The sequence below is a fragment of the Varanus komodoensis genome, unplaced genomic scaffold (assembly GCF_004798865.1).
Source record: "Varanus komodoensis strain SLA01 unplaced genomic scaffold, ASM479886v1 scaffold15, whole genome shotgun sequence".
Classification (NCBI taxonomy): domain Eukaryota; kingdom Metazoa; phylum Chordata; class Lepidosauria; order Squamata; family Varanidae; genus Varanus; species Varanus komodoensis.
In genome coordinates this window covers 24653744-24672398 of record NW_025335440.1, presented here as the reverse complement: position 1 = coordinate 24672398, position 18655 = coordinate 24653744, and the positions used below count along the sequence as shown (strand labels likewise).

Here is an 18655-nt window from a genome sequence, read left to right as displayed (position 1 = left end):
CACGGGAAGACCGAGCCGGCGGGCGGGAGAGCTTGTTTTGTCTCCGAGATCATTAGACCTGCCCATTGGATTGCTCCACTTACTTGACCGTGCCTCAGGAATCCTCCCTGCTTGATGAATTGCGGGAGAAGAACGCGTGTGCTGGACGGACAGACCCGGGTTCATATGCATGTTGGGGCTACTTCGATTGTGTAGAGGGAAGCGTAGAGCCGCCGTCAGCTTCGGAGCCACGCTCCCCCTCGTCCTCTCATTTAGAGCTGCACCGGATAAGCAAACAGGGTGGGACTTCGGTGGGGAAGCTCCCGCTCGCTCCTCCGCAGTTTTGGAGAGTTTGGCACTTAGGAGCCGATTCTGATTTCGCGTTCGCTTGTTCGCACTCGTACGTGCATGCGCGCGTGGTCCTGTTGTGATGTTGGTGGACTAGGATCGCTTTTGAGGCTTCGCAGGCTGGAAAAAGAAGAACAATCGGGACTGGAAAACGCAGGCAGGCGCCTTTCCTGGGTCTCAATGAAATCGGGTCGGCATAAAAAGTGACTTTTCCTCCGCCCAGGATTTAGAGGGAGGGCAGCGCGAGTCTTATCCGCGCGCAGCTGCGTTGTTAACCCGAAGCGGCGCACCGAGAGAGCAGCGAGAGCGACCGACGAGGGCAGCCAGGGAGGCGCTATGGCGAGGCTCTGGGGAGCGAATGTAGCGGCGGCGAGTGTGCTTTTACTTTTGCAGTGTTTTGCTGACCGGTGGCAGCTCATCGGAGCCCTGAAACCGAAGCGCAGTCACGGTAAGCAGAAAGCGAGGTCTGGGTAGGAGAAGCTGGTGCGGGGAGGTGGCGAAGGCCACCGCCGGGAGAAAGACGGGGAAGCAGCCCGCTCTCGTCCAGACGCATTGTGATCCCGATTGCGGAGATAAATAGGTTGCCTGCGTTTGGAACGGGAGGTTTCTGCCTCGTCTGAACCTGTGACTTCCTTGAATGTCTGGGGATTTCTGTCGAACACGTGCAGAGTTCTTTTCCCTTGTGAGATTACCGCTGCCAGCTTCCTCATGTATGACTGAAGTTTATGAAGAAATACCTAGTGGAGCACATGTGTGGTTCTAGACTGGCTTGCGCCATGGCATAGTTTGATCCAGAATAGCTGACCTCCATCGGACTACTTCTAAGCTGTGCAGGGGCACAGGTGGCGGGAGTGTTTGAACTCGAACTGGGAAGGCATCTCTTGTGCAGGACCCCCCCCCCCCCCTTGATCCTCCTCTCTGCCCTCCCCCCACCCCCACTATCGTGTCTGGATGATGGAGCTTGACTATCTCAAAGGGTGTTCCTGGCAGCACTCACATAGGTTGTGATTTGAGAATCCTGCCTTTAGCAGTGGGGGAGAGGGGTTGGATGATCTAGTTTTCAAAGTCTCATCCATCTGTCTCTGCAATTATGGTTGTTTGATTTGATTCCCTTGAGACCAGTTAATCAATTAATCCAACGTCTCTTTAAAAAAGCATTTGCCATGTCCTTTAAGAGTGATAGGGTGGGTGGAATTTCTGCATTCCCTCATTCTGGGATGAGCTGGAAAATGAGCACCTGTTGAATTTCTGTCTGCCCAACAAGCTCTTAGAAGCACTGTTCAAAGCACATGAAGGAAACATGTCCAGAGAGATAACCAAAGAGTGTTTAGCATCATTCTCCACATGGATGGAGAGGAACGTAGTTTTAGTGAATACAGGTGAATAAGTTAAGCTGCAGGCAGTTTCCTTATTTTGCATTCTGTGTTTCTGTAGCAAGTGCCCAGTTATCCCCATCTGTTAACCTGCCAGGATTTGGCCTTTGTACCCTTGGTTGCCAACTTTCCTGTGTTCCTAATATGTTTATAATATAACAATGCTTAGTGCATTGTTTTCTCCATCTTGTGTGCTGAGAACAGTATCATTTGTGGAATTTTCTCCTTTTCTATTTGAATTTTTACAGTCATATCCTACCTTGTTCTTCTTGCAAGGAACGCAAAGTAGTTTACATGGCCCTTCATAACAATTTTATCTTCACAACAACAATGCTTAGGCTGAGAATGAGCAACCAGCAGAGTTACCCAGTAAGCTATGCCACACTGGCTTTCCATGCCACACAGCTCCTCAGGGTACCAAAGCCATGCCTCGAAGGAAGAGGTTGGCTGGGCTTGGTGCACTAAGCTTCTAGAATGCAAAAGGTTAACCTTTATGCACCTGCTAAACAATGGGTCCCTCCAGTCTCCCTGTGACACTTCCATCTCCTTCATTTGTACTAAAGGAAAAGCCACCTTGCCCTATTGACAGCGGCAGATTTTGCTTTTCTTCATCAGTGCCTGTGATTGGGGGAAAAGTGAATTCCGGAACTTCTGTTCCTCCCTTCTCTCCATGAGATCCAGCTTGCACAAGGTCTCGGTCTGTCTGTCTGTCTGTCTCTCTCTCTCTCTCTCTCTCTCTCTCTCCTTTCCCTCTGACATTCTGTTCTTGTTCACTCTACTTCATACCAGAAGATGGTTAGCTGTCAGAACACAGTTAGAACCCATTTCTCTCATTATGCTTCCTGCTCTAATAGGGTAGAAGTAAGAATTTTATGGATGTGTAAACATGTAATGTCTCACCATTGTTTTCTTCCTCAGGGAGTCACACAAACTTCCACATTCTTTTCTGATACAGTAAAGAATATACTTGCCCTTGTGCTTCTTGGTGGGATCCAGAGATAGATGATGGCCTACTAGATCAAAGGATGCATTTTCTTTGAAGGCTTGTTGGGAAGGTGGTGTGCATTCTCCAGGATATTGTACCTCCTGGGGTATTCCTCAAGGATAGCTATGCACAGTGTAGTCCTTTGTATACTCAAAAGCATGTCCCATTGACTTCATTTGAGAATACTTCCAAAGAATAAGTGTGGAGAAGATAGCAACCATATTGCAGCCTTTGCTCTTGAAAACCAAAGCAAGATAAGCCTGTTCACAATGATCCTGCATCTTGATTTAGACCTAAACACGTATAATCAAATTGACTGATAAAGACTGCATAGTAGGTCTCACTCTGAAGTGTTTGTTGCTTCTGGTTTCCTGGGGTGAGAAATGTTGACTCTTCTCAGTGTGACAGGGCAGGGTCTATCTGCTTGTTCTTTTCTGTAGGTCTGTTCAGCAGAAGGTCATAGTTGGCAAACAGAGGCATGCATCATATCGAATGTTCAACTAATAAATGATGATATGACATATGTTATTAGTCTTATAAATTACATGACAGTTTTACATGGTTTTTTAAAAAAACATTAACAGCAAAGTATTTGACTGGATTTATGAACAGAATTGCAAGAATGCAAGTGTGCCCTTCTGTCCTATGCTGGGCAAGTCTGATCAGTATTTTTTAGATGGTTTGTACCCACTGTTTTGGATCCAGTGTCTGGCTATGCACAGCGAAACTTCCAGTAAAATTTAAGGTGTACACGCTACTTCGTATTCATTCACTTGAACTGAATATAACTGAAATAACCATGATATTGTGGTTGTTTATTACTGTTTAGGTAACCATAAGTATGCATTAACATATTAAAACATATTAGGATATATATATATATATATATATATATATATATATAATGTTTCAGTGCCTCTGAGCATGCATTTTCTGTCAGACTTTCTTAAAGAAGAATCCTGTTTTGTTCATGCTTGGTGTTTGTCTTTCTCTGGCTAATATTTGGCTGCAAACAGCTTTCTATGGGGTCAGAAAATGGTCTGAAGATAAATGATGCTATTAGAGTGTTAAAGATAATTAGGTCTCTGTCAGGTCAGTTCCTGGTTGGCAAATTGTGTGGGAGTTCCATGGAAGCTGTTCTGGACTTCACACACATTTAAAGAGCAAGCTAGAGAAGACAGGGTGGTGTGAAACAAGAATCCGCATGGAATGAGGGGCTGTAGCCCAACAGTGGAGCACTGTATCTTTGTGTGCAAGAAGGACTTGGTTCGATCTCCAGATAGAGCAGGGAATCAGAGTTAGTAGGTTGTTCCTACAAACAGGGTTAGGGATATCAAAGATATTCTCAGTTGTTTTCAGGCAAATGTTAGGATGTCAGGCCTACTTTAGGTAATAAGAGATTGTCTTTTATACTAGGGTTCAAGTCTTTCTAGCTTTGGTGCTTTGAAATTTCAATGAGGGGCATTCCTTACTTTCTTCATCCTCATTATGTCATATGAGGGCCAAATGTGCTTCATATCAGACTACTGATTAATTGTTTAGGAGAAGTGCCCATGGCCCTGATTTGAATGAGGATGGTGGTGTTCTAGGAGAGCTTTCCCTTTATAGTTTATGCCTCCTGCAGGTTAAAAAAATCTCCATTGATCCCAGTTAAGACTTTTATTTCTTTTTAATTGAAATTGAGTTCTATTGAAATGGATGGGAGTTGTTGTTGTTGTTGTTGTTAGTCGCACAGTCGTGTCCGACCCATCGTGACCCCAAGGACAACATTCCTCCAGGCCTTCCTGTCCTCCACCATCCCCTGGAGTCCACCTAAGCTCACGCGACTGCTTCAGTGACTTCATCCAGCCACCTCATTCTCTGCTGTCCCCTTCTTCTTTTGCCTTCAATTGTTCCCAGCATTAGACTCTTCTTCAGGGAGTCCTTCCTTCTCATTAGGTGGCCAAAGTATTTGAGTTTCATCTTCAGGATCTGGCCTTCTAAAGAGCAGTCAGGGTTGATCTCCTCTAGGACTGACCAGTTTGATCGCCTTGCGGTCCAAGAGACTCATAGGTATCTCCTCCAGCACCACAATTCAAAGGCCTCAATCCTTTGGCACTCAGCCTTCCTTATGGTCCAGCTTTCACAGCCATACATTGCAACTGGGAAAACCATAGCCTTGACTATACGCACTTTTGTTGGCAGGGTGATGTCTCTGCTTTTTAGTATGCTGTCTAGATTTGCCATAGCTTTCCTCCCCAGGAGCAAGCGTCTTTTAATTTCTTGGCTGCAGTCCCCATCTGTGGTGATCTTGGAGTCCAGGAAAATAAAATCTGTCACTACCTCCATTTCTTCCCCATCTATTTGCCTGGAAGTGAGAGGACCGGATGCCATGATCTTAGTTTTATGTTAGATCAATGTGGGATGCAATCCATCGTCATTTCTGACCATTGGCTGTGCTGGCTGGGGCTGTTCAGAGTTGAAATCTGGACTATCTGGAGGGCGCTAGACTGGGAAGTTCGCCCTGGAACATTGAGGTGAAACATTGTGAGCTCATTGTGAGCTCAGATCAATTTTATCATTTGGCTTGAATTTGAACCCATATCTCCTAGTTTTAGCATTATGCTGTTTATGAGAAAACACAGTACATCTCTGTGTTTCATTTTCCTCTACTTTTTATGCTGGGTTGTGTTCAGATAAAAGAATACTGTGCTTTAGCGTCATTGTGTCTGTAGCTTCCTGGGACCCTGAGAACAGTAAAAGTGGTATTCATAGTCAAGTTAGTGGGATTTTACTGGGAACTGCAGCTTAACAGTGGAACATAAGTACTATATGCAGAAGATCTCCAGGGTCTTCTGTTAGAAGAGGTAGTGTGGTGTAGCAGGTATAGTGTTGGAGCTGATCTGGATTCTAGCTCACTGTGAGACTTTGGGCCCATCACAGATTCTCAGCCTAACGCTTCTCACAGGGTTTTTGTGAGGATAAAATGAAGAGGGAGATCATGTAAGCAGCCTTCCTTGGAAGAGGAAAAAAAGGAAAGATATGACGGTAATATAATGTAATATCGATGCTAGTACCATAAAAAGGTCCTGGTGCTGGTCTCTCTTCCCGAGTCCCTGTAGAGCTGCTGAAATATATGACCAAGTGCACTGAGCTGCTGAAAGGTTGTTTCCTAACAGTTGCTCCTCAGTTTCTCATAAAAGTCTGCCGCTTGGTAAGAAGGTTGCTGAGAGGGCAACCCAACCTATTACAATACATCGACATACCAGTTCCCAAACAGCCGTGTGATCTTTCTCAAGGCTTCTCTGAGACTGCAGTCAATGAGCAAACAAAGTAGATTAATGAGGATGCGCCTCAGACAGGCTGCTGGTATTGTTTGTTAGAGAGAAGTCTGAATAGAAATATAGGCGTGTTTGGAAAACGTGGCTAGTGAGTGAATGGGAGGTCTTGGTATCCAATTCAGAGTTGGGCACTTCAGAGCTCTAAACTTTCTGATGGATATCTTTAGAGTGCCAGCATATTGTCACATTCTGTAGTGGCCAGTAGACCTCATCTAAGTGCTACAGGCCTGATTAAGTGAAACTAGCTGGACAAGAAAAACTTGGCTATGCTTTCTGGCATTCTCCCTGCATTGCATTTGAACCAGGCCTTCCCTGGTTCTGCCACTGCCACTAACACAGTGGTGCCGCAGCAGCGCTGTCTGCAGCTCCCTGGCAGAGGCCAAGTGTCCTGGTTTAAAGGAGAGCAGAAGGAGAATGCAGGAAATGCAGCTCCATTTTTCAGAGCAGGAGTTGTAACGTCTGCTAGGAGCACCCGCAGTAATGGACAGATTGTCCTTACTTTGGCAACTGAATGAGGTGATAAGAAGACTGTGATTTTTGGTTGTCTGACAGGTCGATGGAAATAATCAAGGAGAGGCTAGATACCTATCTCCATTTCTTTGATGGGGTTCCTACTTCATGCTAGAAATTTGAGTTGTAACCAGTCTTTGTAAGATTGCTTGCTTTCTTAATTAAAAACTACTGCTGGAATTTCTGTTGGTTTTTGTTAAAGCTAGATGTGTTTGACAAGAGGAATTAGCACATTCAGAAGCAAGCACTGCTGGCTTCAAGGAGCTTACTCCCAGGTAATTTAAGTATAAGATTACAGAGACGCCTTGTAAACATAATTGTGTAATTTGATTAGTGGTTTGTTTGTTTTGGATGTCTACATTTTATGATGGAGTTTTTAGTAAGAGTGTTGGTTGCTTTGAGTATAAATAATGTTAGAGCAAGATATCCATTTCCTGGAGCATGACCAGCCATTGTTCTTCGTGGGTGTGCCTGTCATAACTGTCTTGATGTGCTTCTGCACATCGGAATTGACCAGTGTATCACTGGACTTTGGCGCAGGCAATCCTGCATCTTCAAATTCTTCGAGGTGGCATTTTAAAATTGGAAATTTTGAACAGGGTGGTTGTAAGCAAGGTACAGCCTCTCTATGTTGTTTATGGAGCACTGATCTTATTTTTACTGGAGTTTCACTAAAGTTGCACTTGTATACACACTTGCTTGGGATAAAGGCTATTTCTTTGTAGGTGGTTCTGTTTTCAATAGCTTTCCCGTAACCTGCAGTCTGTAAGTTTTATTGGTGTTCCTTCTTTTGATAGTGTTTTATTGTATAGTTTTTATTCTGTGTGCCACCCTGGGATGATTTTATCCATAAAGATGGCCTAACAATAATTTTACATAAACTCTGTGGGATTTACTTAGAATAAACTGATATAAGATTGTGTCAGATTCCACAGCCCTTGTAACATTCTTCTTCATTCCCTGTCCATTTTTGATGAATTAAGATCAAGACTTGGGTTCTGTGAATGAATTCTAAATAAGGAAAGATAAAAGCACATCCTTTTTTACCTGAATGGGAAGATTGCTGGGAAGCAATATGAGTACCTATGGAGCAATTGACATGTGTAAGTAAAATGGCATTGTAAATCTGAAACATCATGGTGTGCCAGATTAGAGAATTCTATCCCACTCATTTCTTCTATCCCAAACAGGTGAAGCTAAAAGAAAAGTAATTTGCCCACGAACCTAAAAACGAAGAAGAGGTGGGGGTCTGAGCCGCAGAACATGAATTTACGCCTTTGAACTTAAACGAAGATGGCACTGGAGGGCAGTACTTTACTTTGTAGCAAGCCAGCTCCCAGGTTTCTTTAAAAAGCATTTTAATTTGAAATAATCTTAAGAAATAAATTTAAAATCAGGTGACCAGGGAGTCTGTGGGTGCTGTGGATTTGTGTACATCATATTGGGGCTCTACCACTAAGTGAGGAAATGGGGAGAATCCAGAAATCATATGCCTATCGCTGCCTCTCAGATATTATCATGCAATCAGTCAGTTGAAGTATCAGTTAACATCAGTTGATAAACTTCAGTACTCGGTAAGTTTGCCCACTGGTTGGCTCTAGGATAATTTAAGAATGCTTTCTCTAATATCTGATCGATAATAAGCAATCAATCAAGTATAAGACAGCACAGCCATGCTGCACCAAATGCAGTCCTTTAACTCTTATAGTTGTAAATGTATTAAGTTTAATAACATCTCCCGCTGCAGCAGCACGAGCTGGCTTACGAAAATAGCTGATATTTATTCATTAAAGAGCTATTGATTTCTTCATGCAATAGGGCTTTAATAGGTTAAGGAAAAATACTTAAGCTTGGAGCAGCAAGGCAGTTGGACTGGCTCTTGATTCCCTCTAGAGATGGAACCACATTCCCACAGAAATCAACTGCAGTCCTTCCCTAGTGGAGCAGGATTGCAGCCCTCCTTGGAGAGCCAAACGTGGTGTGCCAGCACATCGCCACACAACATACCGTTGTGATTCAGTGACAGCTGCACTGCAGTGGGAGATGGCAGAAGCTGTGCTTAAAGGAAAGGGGCTCCACCACTTGCAGAAGCTGAGGGAGTTTAGTATCCAGAATAAAATATATTAAAATAAAATTATGCATATGTGACATGCATATTTAAACTGAGGGATCAGCTCTGGCTGTGATTTTAGAGGGGCTCAAGTACAGCTGTGTGCGTGTGCGTGTATGCAGAGGTGCTGTTTGTGGAGGGAGAAAAAGCCAGAACTGCCAGTGAATTTTGGCAAGAGAGGAGGGCAACTTCCTTGAGCCCCTTCCTGTAAGGCTGCCAGCTACCATCAAGTCAGCTGTCTAAGGGAAGAACCTTCTTTCCTATCTGATCCATTCCCGAATTTAGTTGGTTGCGGGGTGTGCAATGGAACCAGTGCTTGAGACAAGCTGCTAAGGATGCCAGCTTAGAAACAGGATGCAAACTGCATGTCTAGACTGGCCTATTTCTGCCTGAACATGCATAGGCTTGTGTCTTTAGTCAGTCAGATCCTGCAGACTGACTAAGGATGCAATCTTTTTTCCAGCTTGGATTCCTCTAGATGCTGTGGATTGCAGTGTTCATCAGCTCTATATGCTGTGGATTGCAGTGTCCATCAGCTCTGTCCAGCATGACTGATGGTCAGGGATGATGGGAGGCTTAGTCCAAATAGCTGGAGAGTGTTTGGTTGGGGAAGGCTGCCATATGCAATCTGGTGTAATGCAAAGAAGGGGGAAAGTTCTGTGCAGGAAAACCTGCCTCTGCTGAGACTGCAAATTACCTTATTACTTTATTTATTAGATTCATATCCTGCCTTTCTTCTTGTTTAACGAACTCACGTCATTCTGCTTCTCTTGCTCTCAAACTTATCCCTACAACAACAACCCTGTGAGGTTGGTTGGGCTGAGAGACTGTGACTGGACCAAAAGTATGCATTTGGCAACATGGCTGAGCAGGGACTAGAACCCAGATTGGCTGACCCCTGGTCCCACGCATTTAACCATTACACCATACTGACTCTCCTATTTTTATCAAAATATGTGTGTAAGCCATCTTTTCAGTATGCAACCTCCTTTCAGAATCTTTTAATTAAGAAATGGAATATATTGATATGCCTGATAATAGCTGCCGTTGGATTCCAGTTCCCAGCTTCAGACAGTGGGCCATAGTCATGGGTGATCGGATTGTAGGTCCACAAAATCCAATCCTGTAATACAGAAATATAGTTCTAGATTTTGTCAAGGAAGTCACAGGACAAAGCCATAGCTTGGTGCTTTGCAGGCCCGTGGTTTGCATGTCTCAGGTTCAGTCCCTGCTATTTTCAATTTTAAAAAAATCAGGTAGCAGACTGATGGCAGTTTTAGAAAGCAGGGCTAGGAAATTGCTGCCCTGTGAGACCTCAGCTCCCATTCTTCAGTATCACTGGGCATGCTGATGGGGCTGATGGGAGCTCAGATTTCCCACTCTTGCCTTAGAGAAACAGCACTAGTAAGGACACTAAAAAGCCTGATGGACTGATGACTTGAGCCAGTATAAGGCACTTGCATATGACAAGAGATTCTAGAAAACTTGCAGCTGTGGTTGAATTGTTCTACTGCCATCCTTTATTGAAGGTTCTTCATTTTATAGATTGCAATTTTTGTGGTGCTGTGTTTTTCTCCGTTTTGTAAGCCACCTTGAAGTTAATGAGGAATGGTAAGGTATAAAGTCATTTAATAAATAAATACTCAGTTCCCTTTTTGTTGGTTTGTTTTGAATGCGCAAGGGGTACATTGGCCACAATCCAGTGCAGCAGTAGGACTACTTAAGCCCATTAAAATGAATGGATTTAAGTGTACCTAACTTTGTGCTGGTTTGGAATTAATCTTTCAAACAGCTTTATATCCTATTTTAAATACTTCACTCATGCCAGTTTGGATACCTCATTTTAGGGAATACCATGTGACAGGAATGCTCATGGAAGAGGGGGTCAAAAGCCCATGTGTTGAAAAACAGTAGCTTTGCCAATTTGCCAAGACGAAGTCAAAAGACACCTGGGACTGTGCTGAAGAAATACATCCTTATTAGATAGATACATAAGAGTCATGTGGGAGTAGGCCAAGGGCCTGTCTTGGCAGCATTCTGTTCACATGGTGGCCAGCCAGTTGCCCATCAGAATCCCACAAGGCGTAAGTGTAATGGCAGTTTCCGACCCATGTTTTCACCGTATTTGCCATTTTAATGATCATTTTGGATCATTAAAGGATCCAATTTGAAGATATCCTTTCCAAGCAGTTCACAACTCCTCTTTGCTTTAACTGCCATAAATAATTTGTTTTCAACATACTTGCCTGTTTGTTTATTTATTAGAGTTAGGTTCCACTTTTTTCTTAAAATGAACTCAAAGCAGCTTACATCATTCTCCTCCTCCTGTTCTTAATCTTATCCCAACAACAACCCTGTGAGGTAGGTTGGGCTGAGAGTCTGTGACTGACCTAAAGTCACCCAGTTGGCTTCATGGCTGAGCAGGAACCTAGACCAGATCCCCTGAGCCCCAGACCCGCTCTTTTAACCACTGCACCATAGTGCCCCTTGACAGGGCAGTTCACAACTGCCCAAATGAGGGCTATAAAAGCTGATTGGACAGCTGGTGTTGTCCCCAAAAAGAAAAAGGTAACAATAAGTGTAGCAAGTCAAAAGCGGCTTGGCTTTGTGGCCTTGGGGATCTTGTCTGGAGCAATAAGGGAGAAGGAGTGGGGGGAAGAGAGGAATGCATTATTGATTAGCCTGGTGTTCAGTGGGCTCATTTTGGGTGCTTTACAGAACAGCCAACCCATTATGGCAAACCACCACAATGGGTTGTGATGTATGAACACTCCTGCTGTTTTTCCCCCCATGCATAGAGAGCACTCTATATTTGGGGCCTCCCCCCATCCGGTGGCCCCACCAATGTGTTGGACTGCAGGGTCCATCATTCCCCATCCAACATTGCTAAGGAACTTCTTGCTGGTGCTGTGGAAGACTGCAGAGTGTGAAAGAGGAGTGAATGTTTCATGTGCCTTCTGCTTCTTTACAAGGATTTATGTCAATTTCTAGTGGACTGCCATCCTGATGGGAAAACTAATGCATTGTTCTGCCTGTGAGAGTGTGTAGCAATGCAAGCACATGTTCTGTTGGTGGGAAAGAGGTACCAGAGATGTGAGCAAGACTAAATTTTGGATGAAGCAATTAATGAAGTTTGCATTGAAATTGGAAATCATTCACATTTCCTGCATGGGTGACTATTGCATCCATATGAGTGGTAATTATAATGAAAAGAAGTTACGAGAAAATTGAACAAGGAAATTGAACACTTAATGAAAGGAGCTTACAAGGAAATTAAGTCTAGTCCGGAGTTATGTGTGCTTAAACCCATGGAGTGATAACAGATAGAGAAAGGGTTAAGCGTCCCTTCTTTCTTTGGCTGCTTTTCTGTTCTGTCTACCTCTTCTCAGTGCCCTTTCTTCCATCTTTGTTGGTGAACACCTTAACATGCATCCCTAGCCCTATTTGGGCATTACTGTAATAAGTTAAACTCCCCCACAGGATAAATGTTGCAGGAAGGCCTTTGCATCTGCAAGCTCTATCTGTCTCGTACTTTGCTCATGTTGTTGTTGTTAGTCACGAAGTCGTGTCCGACCCATCACGACGCCCTGGACAACTTTCTTCCAGGCCTTCCTGTCTTCCACCATCCCCTGGAGTCCACTTAAGCTCACACCCACTGCCCCAGTGACTCCATCTAGCCACCTCATTCTCTGCCATCCCCTTCTTCTTTTGCCATCTATTGTTCCCAGCATTAGGATTTTCTTCAGGGAATCCTTCCTTCTCATTAGGTGGCCAAAGTATTTGAGTTTCATCTACAGTATCTGGCCTTCTAACGAGCTCATAATTTTGCTAAAATATAAACCAGGGATTCCTAGTATGGTACCTGTGGGTTTCATAGAATCAGAGAATAGTAGAGTTGGACGGGGCCATGAAGGTCATCAGGTCCAACCCCCTTCCGTTTCAGGACACCAAGTTACACCACCCCACTCAGATGGCTGTCCAGTTTCTTTTTGAATGTCTCTATTATGGGAGAGCCCACGACTTCTCTAGACAACTGGTTCTACTGTTTTATTGCTCTGACAGTGAGGAAGCTTTTCTTGATATCTAGTCTGAACTTGAGTTGTCACAGCTTGACTTGATTATTCCATGTTCTACACTCTGGTATCAGAGAGAAGAGATCTTGACCCTCCTCTTTGTGACACCCTTTGAGGTACTTACAGAAGGATATCATGTCCCCCCTCAGTCTTCTCTTCTCAGGGCTGAACATGCCCAGTTCTCTCAGTCTCTTCTCACAGGACAGTGTTTCCAAACCCTGGATCATTTTTGTTGGCCTCTGCTGGAGCCTTTATGGAGAGCTTTTAAAATTATTGTCAGTCTAACTGTTACCTTATCTTTATACCTTGCCTTTCTTCCTCTTGCAGGGAGGTCAAGGTACCTTACAAGGTTCTCCTTTGCTTCATTATATCCCCACAACAACCCTGTAAGGTAGAATAGGCTGAGATTCCATGACTGCCCCAAGTCACCCAGTGAATTTCAGGGCTGAGTGGAGACTAGAATCCAGTTTGCTGGAGAACTACTCCAGTGCTCTAACCACTACCCCACATTGGATATGTGCATGGGTTTCCTTAGCAATGAATTAATATGCAATGTCTATACATGAAAATGCAACTGTCTAGCAATTATGCATGGCCTTCTTCCTCCCTTTCCTTGAGAATTCTTTCCCTTGTGCCTGCCTTCTTTCTCTTATTTGTCCATAGCCCTGCTCTTTCTTTCCCATTTGTGTCTTTATTGTACTATTTCTCTTGACTCCCAAGTTCTAGCCTCCCTGTTTTTCCACTCCTTCCCAGCCTCTAGCCTTGCTTATTTCCATCCCACCATTTTAGACATTCCTTTCCCTCCAAGGTTTGCTCTTTCACTATCCCTTTGCCTTGCTGTTTCTGCTGTCTTCCCAGCTTCCAGCATTGCTTTCTCACCCCTGTGGCCCTCATTAACTTACTTTTAACTAGCTGGCCCCCATGGCAGCCATTACGTGACTTGTGTGTGAGTGCCATTTATTTGTGGTGCCTACAGCATTTTCTCAATTTTCCAAATACTCCCATGAGGCCAAAAAGGTTGGGAACCCCTGGCTTAAACCATGCTTTTTATTGCTTCCCACCATCATTTCAGTGTGTGTTTCTTTGAAATGTTTACCACCAGTGTTACAGTATAATGCGGGGCTGGGCAGGCTTGCTGGAACCATTTCCAGTTTTACTGGCACTCTGAAACCCTCCAGCCACACTTTGGTACAAAAGATTTAGCATGAAAGAATTGTGGGCCCAAAAATCTGTTCTGAGTATCAGAACTGAATGGAACAAAGTCCTTCTAACATGAACATTCTGCTCTAGTTACCTTACACTTTCCTTATTTAGTTGCATATATGTAGGGCAGAGATGGTGGAGAGAGTCATTACATGGCTATTGCTAAATGATTAAGAAACAGAAATATTTGCTGTTGATTACCTAGAGACTGACTAGTAGATCCAGATCTACCTTCTGCTCATCACTGGTTTAACTTACAGTGACACTTCCATGCAGATGGAACTGAACAAATGAAATGAGTCTGATTGTAAAATATGTGGAGTGCTTGTCATGGTGGCAGTTTTCGCTAGAGGGCAGAACGGTTGCCTTTGTGCCGTTTCAAGAGACTGCTTCCAGTCACAGAAACAGCCTCTGGTTACTTTGCTATCTCCACTGCACACTTAAACATCAGCCTGTTTTGCCCATCGTCTTGAAATTTAAGGTTCTAGGTGTTAACACTGCATAGCAAAACACTGTTTGGCTCAGAAGCTTTTGCGTGGCAATTTCAGAAATTAATAAGCTGATCCAAGAAGTTGGGCCATGAAAAGGTATTGACTTACCTGCTTTGCATCAGTCAGACTAAACACAAAGCAAGTTAAAATGACTGAAATGAATATTTGATTAGAAGTCAACCCAGCCATTAAGATTCTCCATAGTTTTGATTGAAGACTTGATTGACGTGTTTCCACGTTGGGGAGGGAGGGATCTTTAAAAAATGTCCTGGTTTTTCTTATTGAGGAAAAAAGAATAGTAAAAGTATTGTGGAATTCTGTTGTACTAAAATAAGAATTGTTTCAGGAAGGGCTATTTTAACAGTGAACCAAATAATTTTGCCATGAGACAAATAGTTACACAGATTTTAGTAATCCACTTACCTGATGTTCCTTAGTTGGTGGCATGTGCTCTTGCCATTTGAGCTTAAAGGTTATTTTTGTTGCTGTTGGAAAACTTGTTAAGAGTAGCCAGAAGAAGAAAAGATTAACAGAACAATGTTAGACATAGCTGCTCAAAAGTCTCATGAAGATCAGTTAGGGCTAACTCCCAGAAAACTGGGTGGAGACTTCTGTACAATGATGTAGGATTATTGTGGCTTTCAATCAGAGCAGTTGCTTTTGTTTACGTGAACTATTTTTTAAAAAGTTAGATGTGTAGAATAAGCTTTGGAGTTTATTCCTGGTTGCAGTTTACGATGCAGCCAATAGATGCAGCTTGTAATATACACCAGGGATGCGGCCCGATTCTGCTTTCTTAAGATGACTCTGTTCTCCAGATAATTAAACAGAGAGCTCTTGATCAGTTAGGCTGCTTAATAAAGATGCCGCTGCTCAGCACCAAAGCTTCCAGAGCATAAACGCTCAGAAATAGTGGCTACATTTAATATTAAATGAAGGTGTTGAGCCTCAGGACTGCAGGCTTGGGTCCCTCAATGGCTGTGGCCTCTTTCTGTGGGCAGCCACGCTTTTCCCCAGCCGCCAATCATTAGGTGGCTTCCTGACTTTGGCAAAGTTCACCTCCACTTTCTGAAAGGTTGAAATGCCTGTTCTGAAGCCTGATTAATGGCAGAAAGCTAAAATATGCTGGCATTTTTGGTATTTTGGCCTCGTTCCTTTTTCCTTTGACCCCACCTACCACTGGAATGCAGTCCCTGAGAATTTCATCAAAATTGAATTTGGCCCTTGGTCTAAAATACACTCATGCTAAACCATTATAGAGTTGAGCTAAAATAATGAGATTGAAATTTTCTTCTCCTATATGTGATTAAACACAGTTTAGTTTTAACAGTGGCACTCTAAAATTTGGTTCTCCTTAGCGAAAACAACTGGCTTCATAAACCAGTTTGAAGTTGACTCATTTTGGTAAACCATGGGTAAGCATTACCATGGTTTGTCTAGGTTTTGATATGATGCTGAGCTGTGATTAGTCTCAGACAGGAGAAAACAATGGTTGGGTTCACATGTCAAGGCCAACAACCTGTGTAGGGGATCTTTGTCTGAACTTATTGGTCAGATGATCTTGGTTTCCAACAATCCTCCTATCTTCCTGACCTCACCACACATCTGGGCAGCCTCTGTGAGCAAACTATACATCTTTTATCTATTCCTTGCTATGGACCTCAGCAGTCTCCTCCTGATTGGTTTGCTGCAGTCCTGAGGTGGGTTCCCTCTTCCCCCTCCTGAGTGCACCTGCATGCCTGTGTTGCTTCCCAGCTACCCCAGCCGCACAGAGATTTTGACTAAATGAAATAAACAGATTTGTCATGATTCTCTCCCCCCTCTGTGTATTTTTACACTGTCTCCCTGTTTCCAAAAGAAAGCAGGGAGACATATGCATAAATCGGCCAATGGAAATAAAGCAAGCAATGAAAGTTTTGTTGCTAGGGCCCCGAGAGCAGCAGATTCTATGGGCCAGAAGTGGCCATTTCTGCAACCACTCTTACCATGGGGCTTTATAATGTTTCCATTTCAATAGTGATGAAATGGCAATTCCAGGTTCAGATGACCAGAGAAACTGGTGAAGCACGAAAGCCCTAGAACAGCCCATTGATTCTCTCTGTGGTTTCAGAAAACCAAGCCTACCGTTCCAGATCTCTGGAATTGGTTCAAGACAACCCAATGGTAAGATTTCACCGTGGCTTCTCATGTCATGTGACTCTGCTCACTGACTCTGTGTTAAGGACTGTGTTAGGACAGGCTCATCCCTATGATGCTAAACCAAGATGGCTTAGAAATAATTATACTTTTTATCTCTTTTGTTAATCTTGAAAGCTAAATTATGCTGTGGAATATTTTTTATGCTGTAAAAATCCCCCCTTTTTCTTACAAACAAAACTGGGCAAACCTTATATAGCTATATAAAACTGACTCAGGGTCCAAATCTAGATATGGTCCATGATACGCCAGTATGACCATTCCTGGTGTATGCACAGAAGCCATGCTATTATTCCCTTAGGAGCTGATGCACTTCGCACACAAATGCAGGTGACATTGACGTACCTATCTTGTGTGGCTTTTCTGTATGCAAAACTCTTCCTTAAGTGCAGAGCAGATGTATCTGGGTCCAGGGCTTGTCTTCCATTGGAGAAAGGCTCATGGGAGGTACTGCAACCTGATTTAGGGGATCCTTCTTAAAGCCTACACACTAAAGCTAACCTCATTCAGATGGGTGTTCTGACTCTGCAGCAATTTCACAGCAGAGGGGCTACTGTAGGAGGAAGGACAGAGAAGTCATTCTGCTTCTGCCAATCCAGAGGCACATGTGTACATCTGGAATCGGTCCATGATTGCTGCCATAGAAGGATCCATGGACACTATGCACTGAAACCAGTTTTTAACTTGTGTGCATGTATTAACTTGAAAATATTTGTGTCTGATCAGTAGAGCAGCATTCCGGTGATTAAGAATTGGAACATCATGTTACAATTAATGCTAATCACTGGTGAAATGCTCTGTAGTTTCTCAAATTAATTATCTTGCAGGGTATGAAAGTTTTGGTTTGGATGGGGCGATAGCTTTTTTGAGGGCAATTTTAAGGAAGATAATCTGACAAAGCATTCATATGATTTTGCTCTTCTAATTTTTTGGCTGCTTATTCAGTGTTTTGTAACTTTAATTTAAATACTGAGTCGCTACTTAGCATTCAGCATGTGAACCTGAATGCTAATGAAATCAAGTAGTACACAGGTATATAGCTGCCCAAACATCTGTTCCTTTCTTTCCAGGTATTCCATTGCAATCTGACCCTTACTAATTACTGCTTTTAGCCTTTGCTTATAATTGTTCATCACAGAGTGCAAGATTCGGTCCAGCAGTTTTTCAGATCAATAGTATACTACTGCTACCTTCATTTATTGCCCCTTGTAAAAAATTATGTTTCAGGCTTTACAGTTTGTTTCTTTTGTTTATGAGACTGTCAGTCATGCAGAACTTGTACAGACAAGTTGACATGTGAAACTTGCAATTCTGTCATACCATCATAGGAAAATGGGTTACTAAACTTTATTATAAAGAGCAAGTATTTGTGCTTTCCGCTAGCATACACAAATTTAACTGTGAACTTGGTCTGATTCACTATTCAGTAATTTCTCAGTTGAAATAATTGCACGTGTCTCAGTTTTATGTTAATACTAAAATTAAATGTTTTTCTTAGCTGTGCTAGACTTTACCCAAGGCAGAGATGCTGTTCATTCAAGAACTTGAAGGACAGGAGAACAACCTAAATTTGACTCCTTCCATTGCAGCCATGCATCCATTTTTCAAAACACTTTGAAATGTTGTTTCATACAGATAGTTTGTTACAAGATGATGGGTGTGAAGAACTCATCCCTTTCTAAGCTGTAAAGCCTGATTTCATGACATATTTCTTATTCGAGTTTGCTTGTTAACTTAGTTAATGTGGAATTCATTAGGGAAATAAATTAAGGGAGCACACTTCCAGATTGCAGCTGCCATAAACATAATAGATTAATAGTTTATTTACAGTGCAAGAATTTATGGACTGGAAGTCTAGCATCCAACATAGTGCATAGTCTGGCCTCAGTACCAGGACAATGTATTACTGGCTCAGACTCTGTAGCCATACAATGGCTGCATTCAAATGAGATATGAATGACATTTTGCCTGTGCACAGCCCCTTCACTCTTCACTGCTTGCTTTGCATGAGTGCAATTAAACCAGGGAGTCTCTAATTAGCCATAGTTTTCCCTTGCATGAAAACAG

The 18655-nt window shown here is 43.0% G+C and overlaps 1 protein-coding gene across 2 annotated transcripts in view; it reads left to right on the top strand.

The window, feature by feature from the left end:
- The first annotated feature begins 256 nt into the window (after positions 1-256).
- PLXDC2 (plexin domain containing 2) overlaps positions 257-18655 on the top strand; it is a 251857-nt gene continuing 233458 nt past the window's right edge. For both annotated transcript variants that reach the window (XM_044425076.1, XM_044425075.1), the window contains exon 1: positions 257-775. In XM_044425076.1, the coding sequence (XP_044281011.1) occupies positions 664-775 (112 nt within the window). In that variant the 5' untranslated portion in view covers positions 257-663. The remainder of the gene's footprint in view (positions 776-18655) is intronic.